This window comes from Phaeoacremonium minimum (genome assembly GCF_000392275.1).
Source record: "Phaeoacremonium minimum UCRPA7 unplaced genomic scaffold PA7_03_scaffold_288, whole genome shotgun sequence".
NCBI lineage: Eukaryota > Fungi > Ascomycota > Sordariomycetes > Togniniales > Togniniaceae > Phaeoacremonium > Phaeoacremonium minimum.
In genome coordinates, this window is record NW_006921193.1 from 664,270 (window position 1) to 682,508 (window position 18,239).

The window sequence follows — 18,239 nt, forward strand, 5'->3', positions numbered from 1 at the left end:
TCTTTTGATGCCATGAGCACATTTACAAGACGCTTAGGAGATGACTACACCATAGCACAGCATCAATCAAGTGATGCAGACAATGAGGTACAAACCATTAGAGAGGTCGGTCACAACTACTCGAATTGCGACTCCAGCAGCAATATACGCACATTTTCAGTAAATGAGACAGGTTTCGCATTCGAAAGTATTCTGGAGCAATCATGGGTGTATCGCAGAAACGAACACAACGAGTGCGACTGCTCATTTGTCAGCTCTGTTCAACGCTCCCATGCATGGTCAGTGTTTTCGGGCTATAGTCTGGCAGACATATCCATTCTTTCGGTCATTGCTATGCCTCTGACGCTGCGCGAACTCGCGAATGCGAGATATTATAGAGCGCAAGCTGAAGTCTCAGGGTTTGCAGACGATCAGCCAATTCAGCTGATCAGTGATTCGACCACCGAAAGCTCTGACGTTAGTGATGCATCGCAAGCAGAGCTGACAGCAGCGCCAGAGGATGGTCATGTTAGAGAGTTGCTAGAGGTCATCTCTCGCAACGAAACAACGGAGACAGAAGACACTCAAATTGATGTGTCCGACAGTACAGCAGGCGAAATTGATGTCGACAACGACGAAGACGACGATTCTTATTCTGATTTAATACCTCCTGGTGAGAATCTCATGAAATACAATATGAGACAATGGCCTGACTCTTTGATGCAGACGACATTGATTACGATTTTGTATATGCACTCCACACGTTTAAAGCGACTGTCGAGGGGCAGATCAATGCAACCAAGGGAGATACTATGGTGTTGCTCGATGACAATAATAATTACTGGTGGCTAGTGAGGTTGATCGGAGACAACTCAATTGGTATGTAGCCCCTTCTCAGAAAGTTCTCAGCTAATGATGCAACAGGATACCTACCTTCAGAGTTCGTTGAGACGCCAGTGGAAAGACTCGCCCGGTTGAATAAGCACAGGAATATTGCTGTACGTTTCTCAAGAGTATTTCAAGCGATATAACTGACTTGTCTAGCTTACCACTGAAATCATACCAAGCACAACAGATCGAACTACAACGACACTGCCAAGGAGCATTGTCAAGAGAAATGAACAAAAAAAGACAGTCACATTAAGAGGGACCCCGACATTCATAGGTCACTCGAAGACTTACGACTTTCATACTGATTCTGTAGAAGAGGATACTTCTGGGTGGCTCATCGAACAAGAATTCTACCGTAACTAAAGGCTTCTTGCGGAAGCCAATTCATCAGACGTTGAGCCTTCAATCGAGCCAGCTCAGGACGAAGACATCTCATTGGATACAAGAGAAAGCAACGAACTAGAGACGCATGGAGATGATCAGCCACAATCGCCCAGTAAGCTTGTGTTCAACGGAGGGCGCATGATGAGAAGCACAGAATCATTTTTCACAGACTATACCACAGAGACGAAACGGATTTCTCTTACACCGAGCTTATTACGGGATGATTCCAATTCACAGACGTCAGTCGAGACATGTAGCTCACGGCCGGAAAGGATGTTGAACTGGCATGACAAGAAGAAGACACAACAGGCTGACAGAAAGACCAAGAAAATTCGAGGCCTTTTCTCAGTAAGAAGGCGAGATAGTGGCACAGAGTATCCTGTAGAGCTTTTAGATGTCGCGCAATCATAGTGATCTTGCGGAGAACTGTGGATACCTCATATGGTGGTACCTCAACTCTGATAGATTAACAATAATTCAAGCTGTTATGCGTCGCACATGCCAAGGTGCTTGGATGTGAGAGTCAACGCGGCTTCATATGAGGATAAGTAGAGTATAGTGCTCAAACCACCTCCTTCCTGACCTCTCCTCCATCTCCACTGGCTTTGCCCTCCCCGTCAACCGCAACAACTTCGTGATGCACGACTTTCTCAACAGCCTTGACCGCCTGGTCTGCTAGATGCTTGTCCTCGAATACTAATGTGGATTAGCGTTGAAATTACGAGGGAAGTGGAAATGACTTACTGAAAGCCAACTCTTCGAGAGTACGGCCAAAAGTCTCGGGGAAGAGGAAGTACACGAAGCAGACTTCAAATGCGAGCCAGCAGCAGTACGAGATAAGGTACTTCCAGCCGGCATGGTCGAGACCGATGGGGTTGACGAAGGTTGTGAAGAAACCCGCCAAGCGGCCGAACAGCTGGAAGACAGCAATACCACGAGAACGCTCGGCATAAGGCCACACTTCCACCATGTAGGCTAGTATATAATCAGTATGAGGATTCTAACAAGTAGCATTCATTGTATCTTACTGTAAGTCAAGGCATTATAGCCGATGTTATAGCACGGCGAATATGCGTAGATGAAAAACAGAGTGGCGATATTTGCATGATTATTTGGATGGCCAGCATTGGCAGCTGTTTGGGCACGCTCCATGGAGATTGTCCACGAGATATAGCAGACAAGCAGACTGCAGGTGCAGATCAGGTACATGACCCGCCGACGAACCTTAAGGACGAGCAAGGCAACGAGCACACCGCAGAATAACTGCCAGCATGACATGGAGACATTGATCTTCTGGATGTATGTCGAATCCTCGAACCCGATCATCTTGAGAAGGTCACCCAAGTAATATCTATATATGTAAATAAATAAACCAAGGTCCGATGAGGATTCACTTACGAGATGAGGGTGTTGCCAGACCATTGTGTAAAGAGGCCCAGGAAGGAGGTAATGAGCAAACGACGACGCATACCAGATGTGGCGAAGAGGTCGATCCAAGACCTTTTGGAAGCTTCAAGCTCCAATCCAATAGTGGTATGCATTTGCGCCATTTCAGCCTTGACGAACTCTGACTCTGTGTCTCCTTCCGCGTGATACTTGATTAAAATTGCTTCAGCTTCTTCCATCCGATCCTTAGTGATAAGCCATCGAGGGCTTTCAGGAAGGAAACTGGGATCCTGGCGTCAGTACAATTGCGATGCTGCAATGTGATGAAACTTACAGGACAAAGCTCATCTGGAGCAGCGAGGGGCATATCTGCAGCAGAGACGGGATTCTCCACGCCCAGTTGCTCTTGATATTGTTTGTTCCGAAACAGATAGCTGCAGCTACAATGCTGCCGATGAAGTAGCTCACGTTGAATAGTGATGTGAGAACCGCTCGCTCCTTCGGATAGGCGAGCTCACCGATCAGGGAGGATCCAGAAACGATACAGGTCGGGATGCCAAAGCCGAGAATCATGCGGGCTATGATGTACATGGCCTCTATTTGTACAGTCAGTAAATGATAATTGAGCTATTTTCACAGTTATACCAACCATGCTGCGCGAATCCCTGAATGATTGCACCAAGGCACATCACAGCGGAGCCTCCAAATATGGACCATCTCCGTCCGAACTTGTCATTGATTATCGGAACGAAAGGAAGAGATAGAATAGCTCCGAGAGAGTAAGCAGCTGCAATGATACCCTTAAGACTGCTATTTATGTTCCCTTCTGCATCACCGAAGTCTTGGTAAAGTTGTCAGCATGTGTGCGATCCGGGATTGATTGCGACTTACAGAGCTTCCAATAAGGCACAATTTGCAACGCGTTGATCATCTGGGAGTCAAAACCGGAGGTCAATTCGATGCCCATGCAAGTCGGAAAGAGCATGAGGTATAGTAAACGAAGATTTGGCTTTCTGAACCATCGCGTCTTGTCCTCGCTGGCAAGCCTGGTAATGATGGGATCAGACTTGCCGGTCTCTGCGGCCGTGGCTGAATGAATCGCCATGTTGTTGAAATAACAGAGCTTGAAACGATGTTCTGATTACTTCGAAGGCGTCTCAAGGACTATTTCGTGCAGGGCATGAAGACAGAGAACAGTAGGTTCTCAGCTGAAATGGGTCACACACCCATTTATCTCCTCTGGTCGTCTCAACGATAGACATAGTCGCGTCGGCCCATAGCAGCCACTGCGCTGCCTGACGGCTGGAACGCGCATGAGGGATCTCCATGGACTCCAATATGCGGGGCAGGAGTGGTTGGAGATGGAGACGGGATCAGGCTTGGCAATGGGATTTGTGGTACCGAAGCATGGAATTCGAGGCCATTGGATAGTGGTCCTGTGAAGGCATCCATGCCATGTGGTGTGCGATGCGGTATAGCTCCTGACGGACCAACAACGATGACAGCGATATTAGCGATGGCCCGCGCGGCCAATACAAGTAATCATAGGACCGACTGGCAGCCACGGTCCTGGGACAAGACTGGTGATTCTGCAAGGAGCAGTCCAGGGCGACGCCCATTGGAGCGGGCTTATTCGACAGACGAACCCCAGCAAGCCAAGATGGATAAATGCAACGAGGAGACGGCTCAATTCTGCGGTGTTCCGTTAGCGTGTACGCCCCAGATTTCCTCTAGTCTTCTTCTGGCCGGGGTCCCCGCATTGTAAGAGTCGCCGGACTCAGGAGACAGCGTATTGAGAGCGATAGCTGCGGGTTCGCGGCGGAGTTGGCTTCATTTCGTAGATTTTCTGACGTTGTGGCGTTGCTGGACAGTTTCTTCTAGAGTCGGCAGATGCTTCCACACGACGCCGTTGGAAATACGACATGCAGGGCTAAGGCCAAAGCCAAAGCATCGTGGTTGGTCAGGAGATAAACGTCGATTTCAGCTGAATCGAATCTGGCAACACTGAGGTTTACACATTCGGACTTAATTGCTGTGCCTCGGACAACTTGGGCTGTTGAAATTAGCTCGCGAATTGTGGGCAGACTGTCAGCACCTTTCAATGTCACACCAATAGGCGACCGGTTGAATACCTGAATCCCGTCTTAGTCTTGGAGAGTCAATATAGGCACGAGCAACCAACCACTAACAGCGAATACGACTGGCTTGCAGCCAATAATTGTCAATAATACTCCAACCAGGTTCCAGGGAAGACTGACATAGGCAGGTGGATTCCAGACCCCTGGGAATGCACCGCGACCTCGTGTCACGACTTCAAGAACAGGGCCCTCGCTTTCCATGACCCGAGGCGGCGAACAGCGGTTCCACTCAGCACCCAGACCGACAATAGCCCGGCTTTGCGCTGCAAAAACTAGCGCTGACAGGAAATGGTTGTTGTATGGACCTCTTGGTATAATTCTTAGCATAGACAAAGATCTCATAATCCCCTAACTGAAAAGTCCAAAGGGCCGTCTTTCCGTGCGGGATGCCCGGCTGAGGAGATCAGCCGTGGTCATGCAGTTAATATACAAGATCATGTATAATATCGCCCTACTATGTAAGTTACACATTGCAGCTAACAAAGGCTGGTGTCATTTGGCAAATCGAGTGTGATGGCCCAGATATGCAATACATCAACGACTGTCCAGAGATTCAGTGGCAGTGGGTGATAATCTGAGAAGTCATATCAGTCACCTAGCGACAAGTCATATAAAGTCAATTCTATGTCATCGTTCAAGTATCTTCCGGTGAGAGAAAATTACGTTGGAGGCTTAGAATGGCTGATGCATCAAGTTAAACTGTACTCAGTGCGAACTGCTGGTCAACGCCCATGAAATACCTCGCTGCACGCACAAAAAAGAAGCATTTAGGGCAATATAATGTAGATAATGAGGCAATTGGGCTGCGTACTGTATTCCAGGCAACCCCAAATTGATAGTTTGACTAATTATACATCGTTGTATCTTTGGTTGATAATTCAGCTCGTATTCGTTATCTTTTTCTTCCCCCCTTTTCTCAAATCTCAGTATCGAAAGTCAAGTCTCAGCCTCGAGAAAAAAAAAAAAGGCGAGTGGTGAGTGCCCACTGATAAAGGCACAATGACGCAAGCTCTGGCAAAGCAAAATACAAAGACGACACCACCGGCTTCTTCTGCAACATCAACCGGCAGCTAGGAGCTCGCCCCTCCCCTTTCCCAACACGATCATCATAGCATGGAAAGTCAACAATTGCTTGCGTCTACCTTCCATCAGTGCTTTTCTTGTGTTCTCTGAAGGTCGTGCTGTAATTCCGACACGGTCGTCCTGTTGTACCGACCAGTTCTTTGTGCGCCTGGATTTACCTAGGTACACCAGAGTCGAGATACACATTGGAAGGCCTGATGAAGTCATATCACATCTTCCCGTCTCGGCACACGCCGCCTTGGGGCCCCTCGTTTCGGTTTGCAGTCGGGTCCTTCCAAATGAGCGAACCACTCCAGGTGGTTCGTTCCAGTATGCCCATTACTACACCTATATGGCTGCTTGACGAGTCGTGTACAATCATAAATGTGTCGTTTGTAATTGTCACGGCGAGGACTAACGTAGCCGCAGGCGCAATGGAAGGATGCTTGGGACACCAAAGAACAGGCGTCATACAGTTCTGGCTGATGCGAGAATGTTGAGTAATGACGCTCTAGTTCGCGTTTCGACGGAAATAGTGCCGTACAGCCTTGCCTACATGGGTAGGGCCGTGTTGCTGACTGATTTCCAGTATTGAGTGGTGAAGCTGGTGTCAATGGACTAGGAAGAGACTGCATATCAGAGGTAGATACGCCAGGGGTAAGGGACGCAGTAGCCGATAACGGGAGGCTATTAGTAGACTCAAGAAACTCTTTCGATAACGAGACGCTGAAACCCTCGAAATTCGGACTCGATAATAAACGGCGCGGGTCAGCAGTGTGTTCAGACTGCTGATCACCACTCTGCTGTTTCGGTAAGTCAGGCAGCAGTGGCTCATTGTCAGGGTCCTCGAAACACCGAGTTTCCGTCTCGTCGACGAAAGAGTTACAAAAGACGCAGAAGGTTCGTGTGCCGAGCCTCCATGGCGTACTTGACTGGCCGTGGGCTAGTTGATGACCATCATGATCGCAATAAATTGAACGAAGGCGGGGTCTCCCCCGCCCGTAGAGTTATCGATATACTACAAATGTAGTTGCCTGTGTAGAGGCTTCGTAATACAAAAGATTATTCGCGAGTATTATGTCGTTGCCGAGTGAAGGGAGAAAAAGGAGTTACACCAGACTGGCGGCTCCAGCTTTTATCTACGGTGAGACGAGTCCAGTGTTTACCTTGTTGCGGGATGGGCAGCAAGATGATTTGCTGCGAAGAGCATACGTTGGCAGACACTCTGCATATGTCATGCATCAACGCCACTGTTCAGAATATGTGAGGCCATTGTTGTATTTGGGCGGTCATTGGCTCGTGCTATCCTGGGGCTGAATTGCCTGGAACGCCTGAAAGTTGCTTACAGGCAAGCTATGACAGGGCACCCGCGAAGGCTTTCAACAGACCAGGTTCTTAATTACTTACGGGATGTAGTCTAGAGCTCGGCAAAAACAGTCCATGTACTAATAAGATCCACCATTCGGAAACCCTGACAATTGCTTGACTGAATCAATTCATCTATTGTTCCATCTACATGTAGTGGCTTGTTGAGTGATTCCATAGGATGGCAAGTCTTGGCATGTCGCTATCTGCAATATCGCTGACTCTCCGGCTGGCTCTCTAGAAGCCCAAGAGTTCAGCAGCGGCGCTTTGAGCTTTTCCTATTGGACGAGATTCATTGGAGACTAGAAGGACAAAGTTCTTAGACGCTTGTGCGACTTCAGAGTCATCCATGAGTGAATAAAGTGCTAATACCACAGAGAAATCTTGATAGATTCGAGAGTTAACTCTCTAGTATAATAGGGTTCGGGTTAGAATACCACGGAAAAGCCTGGACAGAAAGAGCCATATTCAAGCCATATACAAGACAAGACCCTACTTGCCAGCTTTTCACAACTAAATCTAAAGGATTGTTGCTCATGGGACTAGCACTGAAGAGATCGAGATCTCGGAACATGGGCCCAAAGTAAGAGCCAAGATAGCCTCCCAGTTGCGGTTGCCATAACTATTGCGGAGATTAGGCAGGGTGACATAAACAGTCCCAGAGTTGAAAGCCTGAACATGGAACCAATAGACTATCCCAGTGCTATTAAGGAGAAGGGTGAGCAGGATCGCGTACAGACTGGGCAAGTCTGATGAGGACTGATCAGAAAGTAAGTTAAAGTTGAGCCGGGTTACCAAGCGGCCGTAAAAGCGGCCAGTGATGCTGACTGAGAAGCCGCTTGAGTTTCGTATCATAAGACCGGATTACTTGGTAGGAGAGCCCTGGGCCTTTTCAAGACGACTGGCTTCTTCGAGCTGCCTATATGCTAGGCTTGAAATGTACAGGGATGTGGGGATAAGGGTTCAGTGACAAGATGTAATAAAGTCGTTGATATTTAGAGATGTTATCAATGGATCATGTTACATTATAGCACACCCACAACAGGGCCTCGATTTTGACCTGCGAATTGGAGACGGCGCTTCTTCATGGCAATTCATAATAAATTTGACGATCTGCAGCTTCATCGTCTCTCAAAAGTTTGAATTTTTGTTCAAGCAGCCGATTGACAGCAGGTGGCTCTCTGCGAGCGAAGAATCGCAATAAAGTCTTGGAACATGACACCCTGGCAGAGCAGAGCTTACCCACTACAAGGTTTCGCCAGCGCAACAATACCCCGCGATCGATACCTAAAAATTCCTTACCTCATGCGGGGCACACTGCAACACCGCGCGACGCGACTTCTGGGCCACTGACTGAGCACCAGGAGTTCTCCCACATAGATCGCGATGCGCACCCGAAGGAAGAATAAAGAGACGCGCTTCACCTACGGCGCAGATGTCTATGGTCTCAGCTCAGATGAGGAGTCGGACGACCCTGCAGCACGGCGGGCATCGCGCCAGGACAAAGACGATGTCAATTTCGATGAGGTGAACGCCTCAGCAAGTGGCACCAAGGACGCCAATGGCAATGACAATCTCGTTGAAGCCGAAACGGAGATAGACGATGACTTCGATGACGAGGTCAGTGAGGCTGAAATCTCCGACGACGATGATAATGAGGCCATCGCCGTTGACTCTGAGATTGGACGTGGACGCGCAGCGCCGAAAAGAATAAGACCGAAGAAGCAGAAGCCCAAGCCATCCGGGCATGTCCATGAGGTCCCCGCCTATCCTACTGATATCCGGCAGACTCGAATCTATGTTGGACCGTTGAAACGATGGACGAGGCACCACCAGCTTGCAGATCTCTACTATAGCACCGGCCAGAAGCATCTGAGCATAGTATACGACATGCTGCAACGGTGGCTACAGCATCATGTTTTCCCTGCAAAGACCTTTTCCTCTAAGGGTGGCGTCGTGGCCAGCCCCTGGCTGGCTAAGGGATTTGAACGGCACCAGGAAAATCAATTTACTTCCTGGATTCAAAGGTATCTGGCAAGCAAGAATATTCAACAAAGGACACATTCCATACCCGCCAAACATGCTCAACGCTTCGTTACGCGGGAAAGCCGGGAATTGAAGCTTCTTTTAGGACCTCACACCGATCAGGAGGAGTTTTCTCTCACCTATGGAAATAGCCTACACATATCGGAATCAGGCACTCCAGTTGCTGGCGTCGATTCCCAACGAGGCGTTTTGAATGGCTGGTTGCTTGACGTTGCTGGCCTCGTGCTCAGCATGAAATGGGCACCAATTCGAGATCAAGCATATCAGATATTAGCGATGGCTGTCATCCCACATTCTGATCAGGCTTATCGAGACACCGATGAAGATGGCGAAGAAGATGACAAGAAGGACGGATCTATCCAGTTCTGGAAGTTCCCCACGATAAAGGACTCGGCTGGGATTATTCGACCGTCTTTAGGCTCACCACAACTCTTCAGAGCTGCTTGTTTCGGCTGGGGCCGTCCAAAGCGAATGGAGTGGTGCCCAGTGCCAGTCCCCAACGATAGTGTTCATGGAGTTCTTGCCATCTTGGCCAGCGATGGTCAGGTGCGCGTCATATTGGTGAAAGACCAAGAAAATGATAGTCAAGCAGCATTTGGTATGTGGAATTCCTCGCTTAGGAAATCATGTTACTTACACTACACAGACTGGATTGAAGAACCTATCGCTACGCTGGGCTTGACGGAGGAGTACAATGTTGCCACAACATGCCTAACCTGGGTGAACATCAATCGCCTGTGCTTAGGCCATTCCGATGGTTCTATTTCTCTCTGGTCCATCAGTCCTTGTCAACTTATTGCCCGCCATTCAGTGCATATCAGCCAGATCATTGATATAAGTAGCGGCTATCCATCAAAGCCATACATGATCGCTTCAATACCAGTCGGGGGCTGTCCAGAGGTGACAGATCTCAGCTTACCGAGCATCGAGACAACCTATATCCCACTGCCAGGCGCCGTCAACTTTCAGCCAGATTTGATTAGCTGGAACGACCACATGCAAGGTTATTTCGGTATTCACCCAACTCCAACCCCAGCGAACACGGTTGTTGGCTTCACACATGTACGCTATTACATCCAGAGCCGGACCCTTTTCACCGCCCCCAGTCAGCCGACTTGCGTAAGCTCAGGCACATGCCACCCGTTTGTCCTTGTCGGATCCGCGGACGGCAGTGTATGGGCATTCAACGCGTTAAAATCAATTATGAAAGACAGGGGAGATGAGGTCTTCAAACTCAGAGTTTTCCAACATGATTTCCGTCCCGTCGAAAAGATCGCGTCACTTGAAACAGAGGCTGTCCGGGGCGTCTCGAGGATCTTACAGGGCTTTTTGCCTGAGACGAACAACACTGGCCGAACCGATTACCAGAGGGGGCTGACGGAGGCACGCATGAAGGGCAGAAAGACGAAGACCAAGAAAAAGACCAACAGAGGAAGGAAGCCACAGGGGCCAGTGATCAAGGGCGAAATAGATCTAGATGATGAGGATCTTGCCGCGCCGGAGGCCACATCGGAAACCAGATTCGCTATACAAGAGCCTCTTACACGGATTACAGCGGTAGCATGGAATCCGAACATCGAAGTTGGCTGGTGGGCAGCGGCTGCTATGGGATCGGGACTCGTGAGAGTGATGGATCTTGGAGTTGAATGCGATCGCGGTGCGCACGAAGAGCCCATTGATGTGGACATGGAGCTTTGATTTTTGATACCCAATAGTCCCAAATGAGAAATCTATCTATAATTCTAACGCAGTTTAATGAGGTCCAACCTCAGCACTGCGCTCCCATGATACTGTGATGAAAGTCAAATGCCTTCGCCATACCATAAAGATGGAAACCAGCCGCGAATAAGATGAGAATATGGAATAATTGATGGGAGCTCCCCAAGATATCGAATGTACCAGGGAAGCTTCGCTCCGGCCACCGAAGCTGTAATGTGTTAATAACCGCTTCAACAAGTTTCTTTCACAAATAGATAGCTTACAGCATAGAGGAACGCTCCGAATATGTAAAGGGCTCCTTGTAATAGCACCCATCTGAGACCCATCTGCTCGTCGAGGTTCTGGAAGCCGCGCATCTTCAGTCCATGGAAGACGGGAACGACGCCTGATACTCCCAGCCCGACGAACATCATAGCTCTGTACGGGCGCCAGCGCGGCGTACGAAAGTGCTCGAACCAAGACACGGTCAGGCATCCCAGACCCAGTAGGCAAATCTATTAACATACTGTCAGCAAGGTCGGGCTGCAGAAATAACAGAGCGGGCCACTTACCATAGAGAGATACAGTGTCAGGAGCCGGGGCGAGCAGAAGAAACCATAATACAGTGCCGGTACGAAACTGCCCAGAATCAAGAAGACGATTCCCGAGTAATCCAGCTTGTTTCCCCACTTGGCCACATCCGGAGAGTGGTTGCATATCGCATGGTACGTCGCGCTCATGCCCAGGCAACAGAATGCGCCCGCAAAGAAGCATGCGAAGACGATGATATCGCTTTCGCTCGCGCTTTCGTACCGAGGTGCTACCACCCCATGCAAAAATGACCCGGCGATGGTGAAACCCGCAGCCCCAAGTAGATGCGACCAGATGTTGACGGACTCGTTGTGCAGGTAGCCCAGGCTGGTGAAGGAACCCCAGTAGCTGTTGGAGGTCGGCCGGTAGCCCCGGAGAATGAAGGCGTTGTCGCGCCGCCAGTTTGGCAGCTCATCCCACGCCCATAGCAGTGCCTTCTCGACGGATGCTTCGACTTGCTTAGCTGTGTCAATGAGCGTCTCGGCGGCGGAGTTGCGCCGGGGCCGTTGGCGGACACCCTCGGAGGGAGGTCCCGAGTTTCTGGACATATTTACTCCGCGAGCAGTGGTTTTGCTCAAATTCAACAGCTGTCTCAATGTCGCAAATTAATCAAATACAAATCACCAGTTTACATATATCATACGTCCACTCCTTCTTTATATGCAATCTCAAGTCGTAAGTCGTTGAGGAAAGAGACTTGCAAGTGGACCATGGACTCGCTCCGTGAATTTGTTGGGAACGCACATGATAACGCCGGGTGGCCCCATCTCGGACTGCCGAGGCCCCGGACGACAGAAATGCAATCGGCATCAAAGTCTCTACGTATGCTCGCAATGAAAAAACAAAAGGGAAGTAACAGTCTCTTGATGTGCAAAAGATTTTATTTGCTTGTGAAAAGCATTTCCAATGTCCTAAAGTCGGATCTATCACTGAAGGTAGTCCTATGCCCGTCAAGACTCCACGCAATCAAACGCCTCTGCAGTTGCAGCGCTCGCAGACAATGACCCTGCCAAATGTCTTCCTTCGTCCATTTATTTCTTGCCGCTCTTCTTGATCCCCTGGGCTCCAGAGTTCAGTGGTCCCTTGCCCTTAGCCTTGTCGGCCATTTCCTTTCGTGCCTTCTCGTCTGTATTCCGGCCATGTCAGCTTTGTCGAGTCACTAGGAATTCGATGTTTGTTAGACAAGACTAACCGGCTCTCTTCTTCTCGAGGAAGGCCTTGTCATCATCGTCCATGTCCTTCTTCTCCTTCTTGGCGGCCTTGAGGGGCTTGACCTTGCCTCCTGTGTAAGAACAATCCTGTCAGCGCAACAGAGACAAAAATCCGTCTTGCGTCGGGAACCAACCTTCTCTGTTCTGGCCACCCATTATGATGCTATTAATCCTGAATGTAATGGATCGTGTGGTGCCAAGGTCGGCGGCTTGTACAAAGCAAATCAATAATGGCAAGACACCGTCGCAAGATGTAATGCGGTGAAGGATCAGGCTGTTGAAAATCAGATTCGGGGTTCTAGACTGCCCCTCGATAAGGAATTCTTGCCCCTCCACCTGAACGTTCTGGCGACCACTGCGCCCGCCCCCGTGCGGCTGAGATAGCCAATAGAATACTACATTCAGATAAGCGCTTATCGCCTGCCTACGTCTTCCTTTCCAGCTGACTCAGGTGTCAAAACCGCATCGACCAAAACGTCAAATCAACCTCACTTGCGCACAATCCACACAGGCTGCCATCCTTGCTCCCGACGCGTAGAGCATCCCATTTGTGGCGCGAATCTTTAGAATACCTGTGTCAATCCTGACGGACATCGACAATCACCCTCTCGCTTCTCTTTCTAGGCCATGTCCTGTCTCTGAACGGTCGGCAGGATTGATCTGGTTGGGCTCTTTTTTCCAGTTCTTGGTCACAGCGTTTGTGAAGCTTAGCTGACGCGCGCCACCTAACAAAGTCAGAGATCATTCTTGTCGGCTTCGGCTTTGCTGCTTGTCGATATGGCGTCTCCCGCCAGCAGCTCCGATGAAGGCGAGATCATAGAGCACGACGTTGAGGGTTCCAAGGCAACTTCACTGCCATATCATGATGGAAGCGGTGTTGACCGTCAAGACAGAAGCCGAGCTAGAGATTCGCGCTCTCCAGACTACGGAGACTCGCGGTCTCAACGAAATGTTTCGCCCCGAGGCTATAAACGATCTCGAGATGATCGCGACTCGTATCAATCCAGCGGTCGAGGTGCTCCGGATCCGCGACGCTTCAAAGTTCATTACGAGGAATCCTCCCGACATGACAGTCGACGTTCACGACAACCTTATGAGGATCTAGATCGCCCACCGTCTCGGGGTCGGTACGAGGACCCTGATCGGCCTTCCAATCACCGGTACGACTCCCGTGACAATTACCGGTATGACGACCGTGATCGCAACCGCGATCGGTATACGGATAAGCGACCACGAACACGCAGTCCATCTCCGTTCCGAACCGGCCGCGGAGGAAAGGGACGATATGATCAAGGCAGGCGCAATGATGACCATCTCGGTCGACAACGGAATGGCGAGCAGGCTGAGTCTATCAAGTACAGTGCCCACCATGAAAAGCAAGCACGGGATGACCCCTTGTATAAGCGGGCTCCTGGGGCTGGAAACACTACTCGTTCCAAAGAAGTTGCTAAATCTGATAAAGGTGCTATGGTTGAAGGTACATCTAAGGACACCGTCCAACGAAGCATGTGAGTCAGATATATCTCTGCAGAAAGAGTTCCTACGCTAACTAGACTCCAGTGAATCAACCAAGGAGGCTATGCAAGAGTCGAATCCCGACCCTGAAAAGGACTGGGAGGAGCCGAAACCTCTTGATGAAGAAGCCGAAATTGAGCGGCGACGCCGCCGAAGAGAGGCTATTCTCAGAAAGTCGCGTGCCTCAACTCCCTTGTTTCTTCAGGCTGTTCAGGCTGACAAACCTGCACCCACAACTCCTGGCTCCACCCAGGTTAGCACGCCTCTGAAGACTCCAGGAACTCCTCGCTCTGGTAAGTATCTCCTTGTCGAGCGGCACACTTCATCACTAACTATGTCAGGTGTCTCCTCTCCTGCCCTCTCAGCCCGGGGTGCTCAAGATTCCATGTCTCCGGAGGCTCTCAATATCGCTCATGATCACGATCTGATCAACACGCATGGAGAGACAAAAGTTGACGACGAAGACGGGCCATCCGCTGCAGCATATGACCCTACCATTGACATGCAAGAAGATGAGCGCCGAGGCGAAATGCGTTTTGGCAATGTTGGCCTACATGGTGAGGAGCTCGGTGAGTCTGCAATTGCAAATGGAGTGCAAGAAGAGGAGCAGCAGAAGAATGATGCTACCGCACAAGGAGACGACGATGACGATTTCGATATGTTCGCCGAAAATTTCGACGAGGACAAGTTCGTCGCTCCGAAGCCGGCTGCTAAATCAACGGTTACGAAGGAGGACTCGCTTGCACCCGCTGCGAATGGCGGCGCGATCCTCGACGGCGATGACAAAGATGGCTACTACAAGATTCGACCTGGTGAGATATTAAATGGCCGATATCAAATACAATCAACTCTAGGCAAGGGCATGTTCTCGGGCGTTGCCCGAGCTGTCGACATTACGAGCAAGAAGCTCGTCGCCATCAAGATCATGAGGAATAATGACGCATTGAAGAAGGGCGGTTTCACTGAGATTGCCATCCTGCAGAAGCTCAATGACACTGATCCTGAAAACAAGAAGCATATTGTCAAGTTCGAGCGATCCTTCGAGTACAAGGGTCATCTCTGCATGGCATTCGAAAACCTCAGCTTGAATTTGCGAGAAGTATTGAAGAAATTCGGCAACAATGTCGGCATCAACTTGGGTGCAACGAAGGCCTACGCCTACCAGATTTTCCTCGCTTTGGCCCACATGCGCAAGTGTAGCATCATTCACGCCGATTTGAAACCCGACAACATCTTGGTAGGTTACCATTTTGCTCTCTATGATACCAGAATAGATACTAACTATCTCATAGGTAAACGACCAGCGCAACGTCCTCAAGATTTGCGACTTAGGCACGGCCATTGATCGATCAGACGCCGCAACCGCGCACAATGAGATTACACCATATCTCGTCAGCAGATTCTACCGAGCTCCTGAGATCATTCTGGGAATGCCGTATGACTATGCAGTCGACATGTGGTCTATCGGCTGCACCCTGTATGAGCTCTACACCGGAAAAATTCTATTTACTGGCGACAGCAATAACCAGATGCTGAAGACTATCATGGAAATCCGCGGCAAGATGAGCGGAAAGCTGTATCGCCGAGGACAGCTTTGGCAAATTCATTTCGATGAGGCTGGCAACTTCGTCAGCACGGAGAGAGATAAGGTTTTAGGCAAGGTACGTTGCAGCTTTCCATTGCATGGTCACAGCATCCATCTGCATCTTGCACTTGTTCGTTATCCCCGCATGCATATGGTGTTTCAGAATGCTTGTCGAATCACGCATGTTTCTATTTTTATTGTGAAGTTTGGGGGCGCTTCTTTTTTTGGCTGCTTGCGGCTGGTAAGCGCCGGGGCGCGGTTGGATCGAACGCTAGATGGATGAACCATCACAGCCCGTCCCATTCACATGTGGGGAGATGGCGCTATTAGCTTCACTTCGAGCAGACTTGGGTCTTGATCGTGGTCAAATGACGCGAGTCTCGATGTGTTCTTCATGCAGAAGTCTGCATATACGCTGAGTCTCATGGTCGCAGCCGGGCCGCCGTCAGTAGGACACCCTCCTCACCAACATCCAGCCTACAGCGGCCACACTCTGACGCCCCCAACCCCATCCACCAAGCAAGCATTCACCATCCTTTGGCGCTGGGTCTTGTTCTCCGGTTGACAAGGTCGCCGACTGCTGTACCCCACATTCAACGCTTCCTCGGAGTTTTTACATCCTTCACGGAAATAGAATTTAATGAGCACATCGCTAACCAACCTTGTTTCATGCAACAGACTACAGTCAGAACCTTAGCCATGGTGAAGCCGACCCGAGACCTGCGCACCCGCCTCATGGCTGCATCTAGCGGCATGAGCGATGCAGAGACCAAGCAGCTCAATCTTTTCCACGATTTGCTGGATCGCTGCCTGAACCTGAACCCCGAGAAGAGGATTACGCCGTCCGAGGCGCTACGACATCCATTTTTCACAGACAAGGTTGGGCCATCTTCCCGAAGATAAATGTAGATAGTTTCTTAATCGAGGTGGTGTGAACATAGAGCCTGACATGGCGTTGCTTCTGGTTTAGAGATGCTGAGCTGCAGAAGCTTTGTCCTTAGTTACATAGACGGGTAATCATCAACCCATTGCCGCATATGTATCTTGCTTGTTCGGGAAAAAAGAGCTATTTAGATCTTCGAAATTGAATCATTAGCAAATCCTCACACACTTGAGGCGTAAGCAGATTCTGATGTTAAAGTACCGATAGTGATCTGCTAATTTAACGCCATCTAAGGATTGATCCGGAACGACATGGAAGTACTAGCGAGTCTTTCGCCAGGTTAGTCACAACGTACAGGTCATGCCATAAGAAAATACGCCTGTGAGGATCATTGTTGACTCGGTGACTGTTCCATCCTCATTCATGCATGACCTTCTCATTCGAGAAGTTCGTCAGTCTGGCAGAGCCACTCGCCTAGTTAGTCTGAATAATGCAAAGAGTATGCGTCCTTGGGTGCTAGTACGATCATGTGAAGAGGATTAGGCCCCTTCCATAGACCGATCTTACGACGACACTGTGATCGTTGGATCGAGATGCCAGTCTCTAAATTCCAGTCATTGGTTCTTGTAGGATCCTCTAGGGCGCATTTCATGACGGTTGTTTCAGGCTCATCTGCTGTTGGTAAGATTCACATCGCAGCGAAAGCTCATTCAACGAAGCTTCGATGAGCCGGAGCGCCACTGTTGCCTGAAATAGGGAGTCAGCGCTTTGCAGAACGCGCATCAACGCAACACTAGTATCAACCATAACGTGCACCACTGTGGATCATCGACTCTCGTTCCTTGTGTGAAAGCCACTCCAGGTCAGTCTCCGGCGTCAGTGGCTCGAAAACCCTCAAAATCTAATAAGGCTTGCATGATGGCCCACGGTCACGAAAATAGCAGCCATGCGGTGATCCTATTCCCAGACACCCACCAAGAAAATTTGATACCTTCTTCTCGAAAATAGATGTTTCAATCACCCATAGACAAGAGGCAAGCGCGCAGAGACGTACGCAGTCATGTCATCAGCTCAGACTAGCGCCGAGCATTGTCAGATCATGAAGATCCGGCAGGACATGACCTGCACCTCGCCGGGCAACATCCGTTCAGTTGTCGCCCTGTATCACTCCTACAGCGCTACGGCGTGGTCTGGCCCCAGAAAGGACCCTCAACGCTGCTATAACCGTCGCCACCAAAGTCCTGAGGCTGAGGATGCGGTAGGTGGTACGTGTCTCGGGTCAGGGCTTTGGGACGACGTGTAGCGACATGGATTCGTCCGATGAGAGTCCTGCTAGGGGCGCACAGATTGAAGGTAGGATGCAGCTGTGAAGTATACGCCCATGTAGATATCCGAAACAAGGCGCTGGGTGTTGTGTTAGAGGGAGGATAGGGGTTGATGGAGATGCGTTGAGATAGGGGCAAGTTCTGTATAAACACTTGGGGTTGATTTAATTCTCATGCAAG

The 18,239-nt window shown here is 49.8% G+C and overlaps 5 protein-coding genes across 5 annotated transcripts; 2 read left to right on the forward strand and 3 right to left on the reverse strand.

The window, feature by feature from the left end:
- Positions 1–1,816: 1,816 nt before the first annotated feature.
- UCRPA7_3609 (putative mfs sugar protein) lies at positions 1,817–3,745 on the reverse strand (the record flags this gene model as incomplete). Its single annotated transcript, XM_007916115.1, has 7 exons — positions 1,817–1,950; positions 1,999–2,254; positions 2,479–2,605; positions 2,653–2,922; positions 2,975–3,236; positions 3,290–3,481; positions 3,532–3,745. 7 exons carry the CDS (start codon positions 3,743–3,745, stop codon positions 1,817–1,819), a joined length of 1,455 nt encoding a protein of 484 aa, XP_007914306.1.
- Positions 3,746–8,591: 4,846 nt separating this feature from the next.
- UCRPA7_3610 (hypothetical protein) lies at positions 8,592–9,444 on the forward strand (the record flags this gene model as incomplete). Its single annotated transcript, XM_007916102.1, has 2 exons — positions 8,592–9,086; positions 9,403–9,444. 2 exons carry the CDS (start codon positions 8,592–8,594, stop codon positions 9,442–9,444), a joined length of 537 nt encoding a protein of 178 aa, XP_007914293.1.
- Positions 9,445–11,200: 1,756 nt separating this feature from the next.
- Positions 11,201–12,088, reverse strand: UCRPA7_3611 (putative mpr-like gpcr protein; the record flags this gene model as incomplete). The annotated part of the gene is made up of 3 exons (XM_007916097.1): positions 11,201–11,355; positions 11,413–11,464; positions 11,522–12,088. 3 exons carry the CDS (start codon positions 12,086–12,088, stop codon positions 11,201–11,203), a joined length of 774 nt encoding a protein of 257 aa, XP_007914288.1.
- A 483-nt stretch (positions 12,089–12,571) lies between these two features.
- Positions 12,572–12,907, reverse strand: UCRPA7_3612 (putative coiled-coil domain-containing protein; the record flags this gene model as incomplete). Its single annotated transcript, XM_007916084.1, has 3 exons — positions 12,572–12,666; positions 12,733–12,822; positions 12,886–12,907. 3 exons carry the CDS (start codon positions 12,905–12,907, stop codon positions 12,572–12,574), a joined length of 207 nt encoding a protein of 68 aa, XP_007914275.1.
- A 1,174-nt stretch (positions 12,908–14,081) lies between these two features.
- UCRPA7_3613 (putative serine threonine-protein kinase prp4 protein) lies at positions 14,082–16,754 on the forward strand (the record flags this gene model as incomplete). The annotated part of the gene is made up of 6 exons (XM_007916113.1): positions 14,082–14,106; positions 14,214–14,259; positions 14,312–14,559; positions 14,608–15,503; positions 15,559–15,927; positions 16,530–16,754. The coding sequence occupies 6 exons, from the start codon at positions 14,082–14,084 to the stop codon at positions 16,752–16,754; spliced, it is 1,809 nt and encodes a 602-aa protein (XP_007914304.1).
- Positions 16,755–18,239: the final 1,485 nt, after the last annotated feature.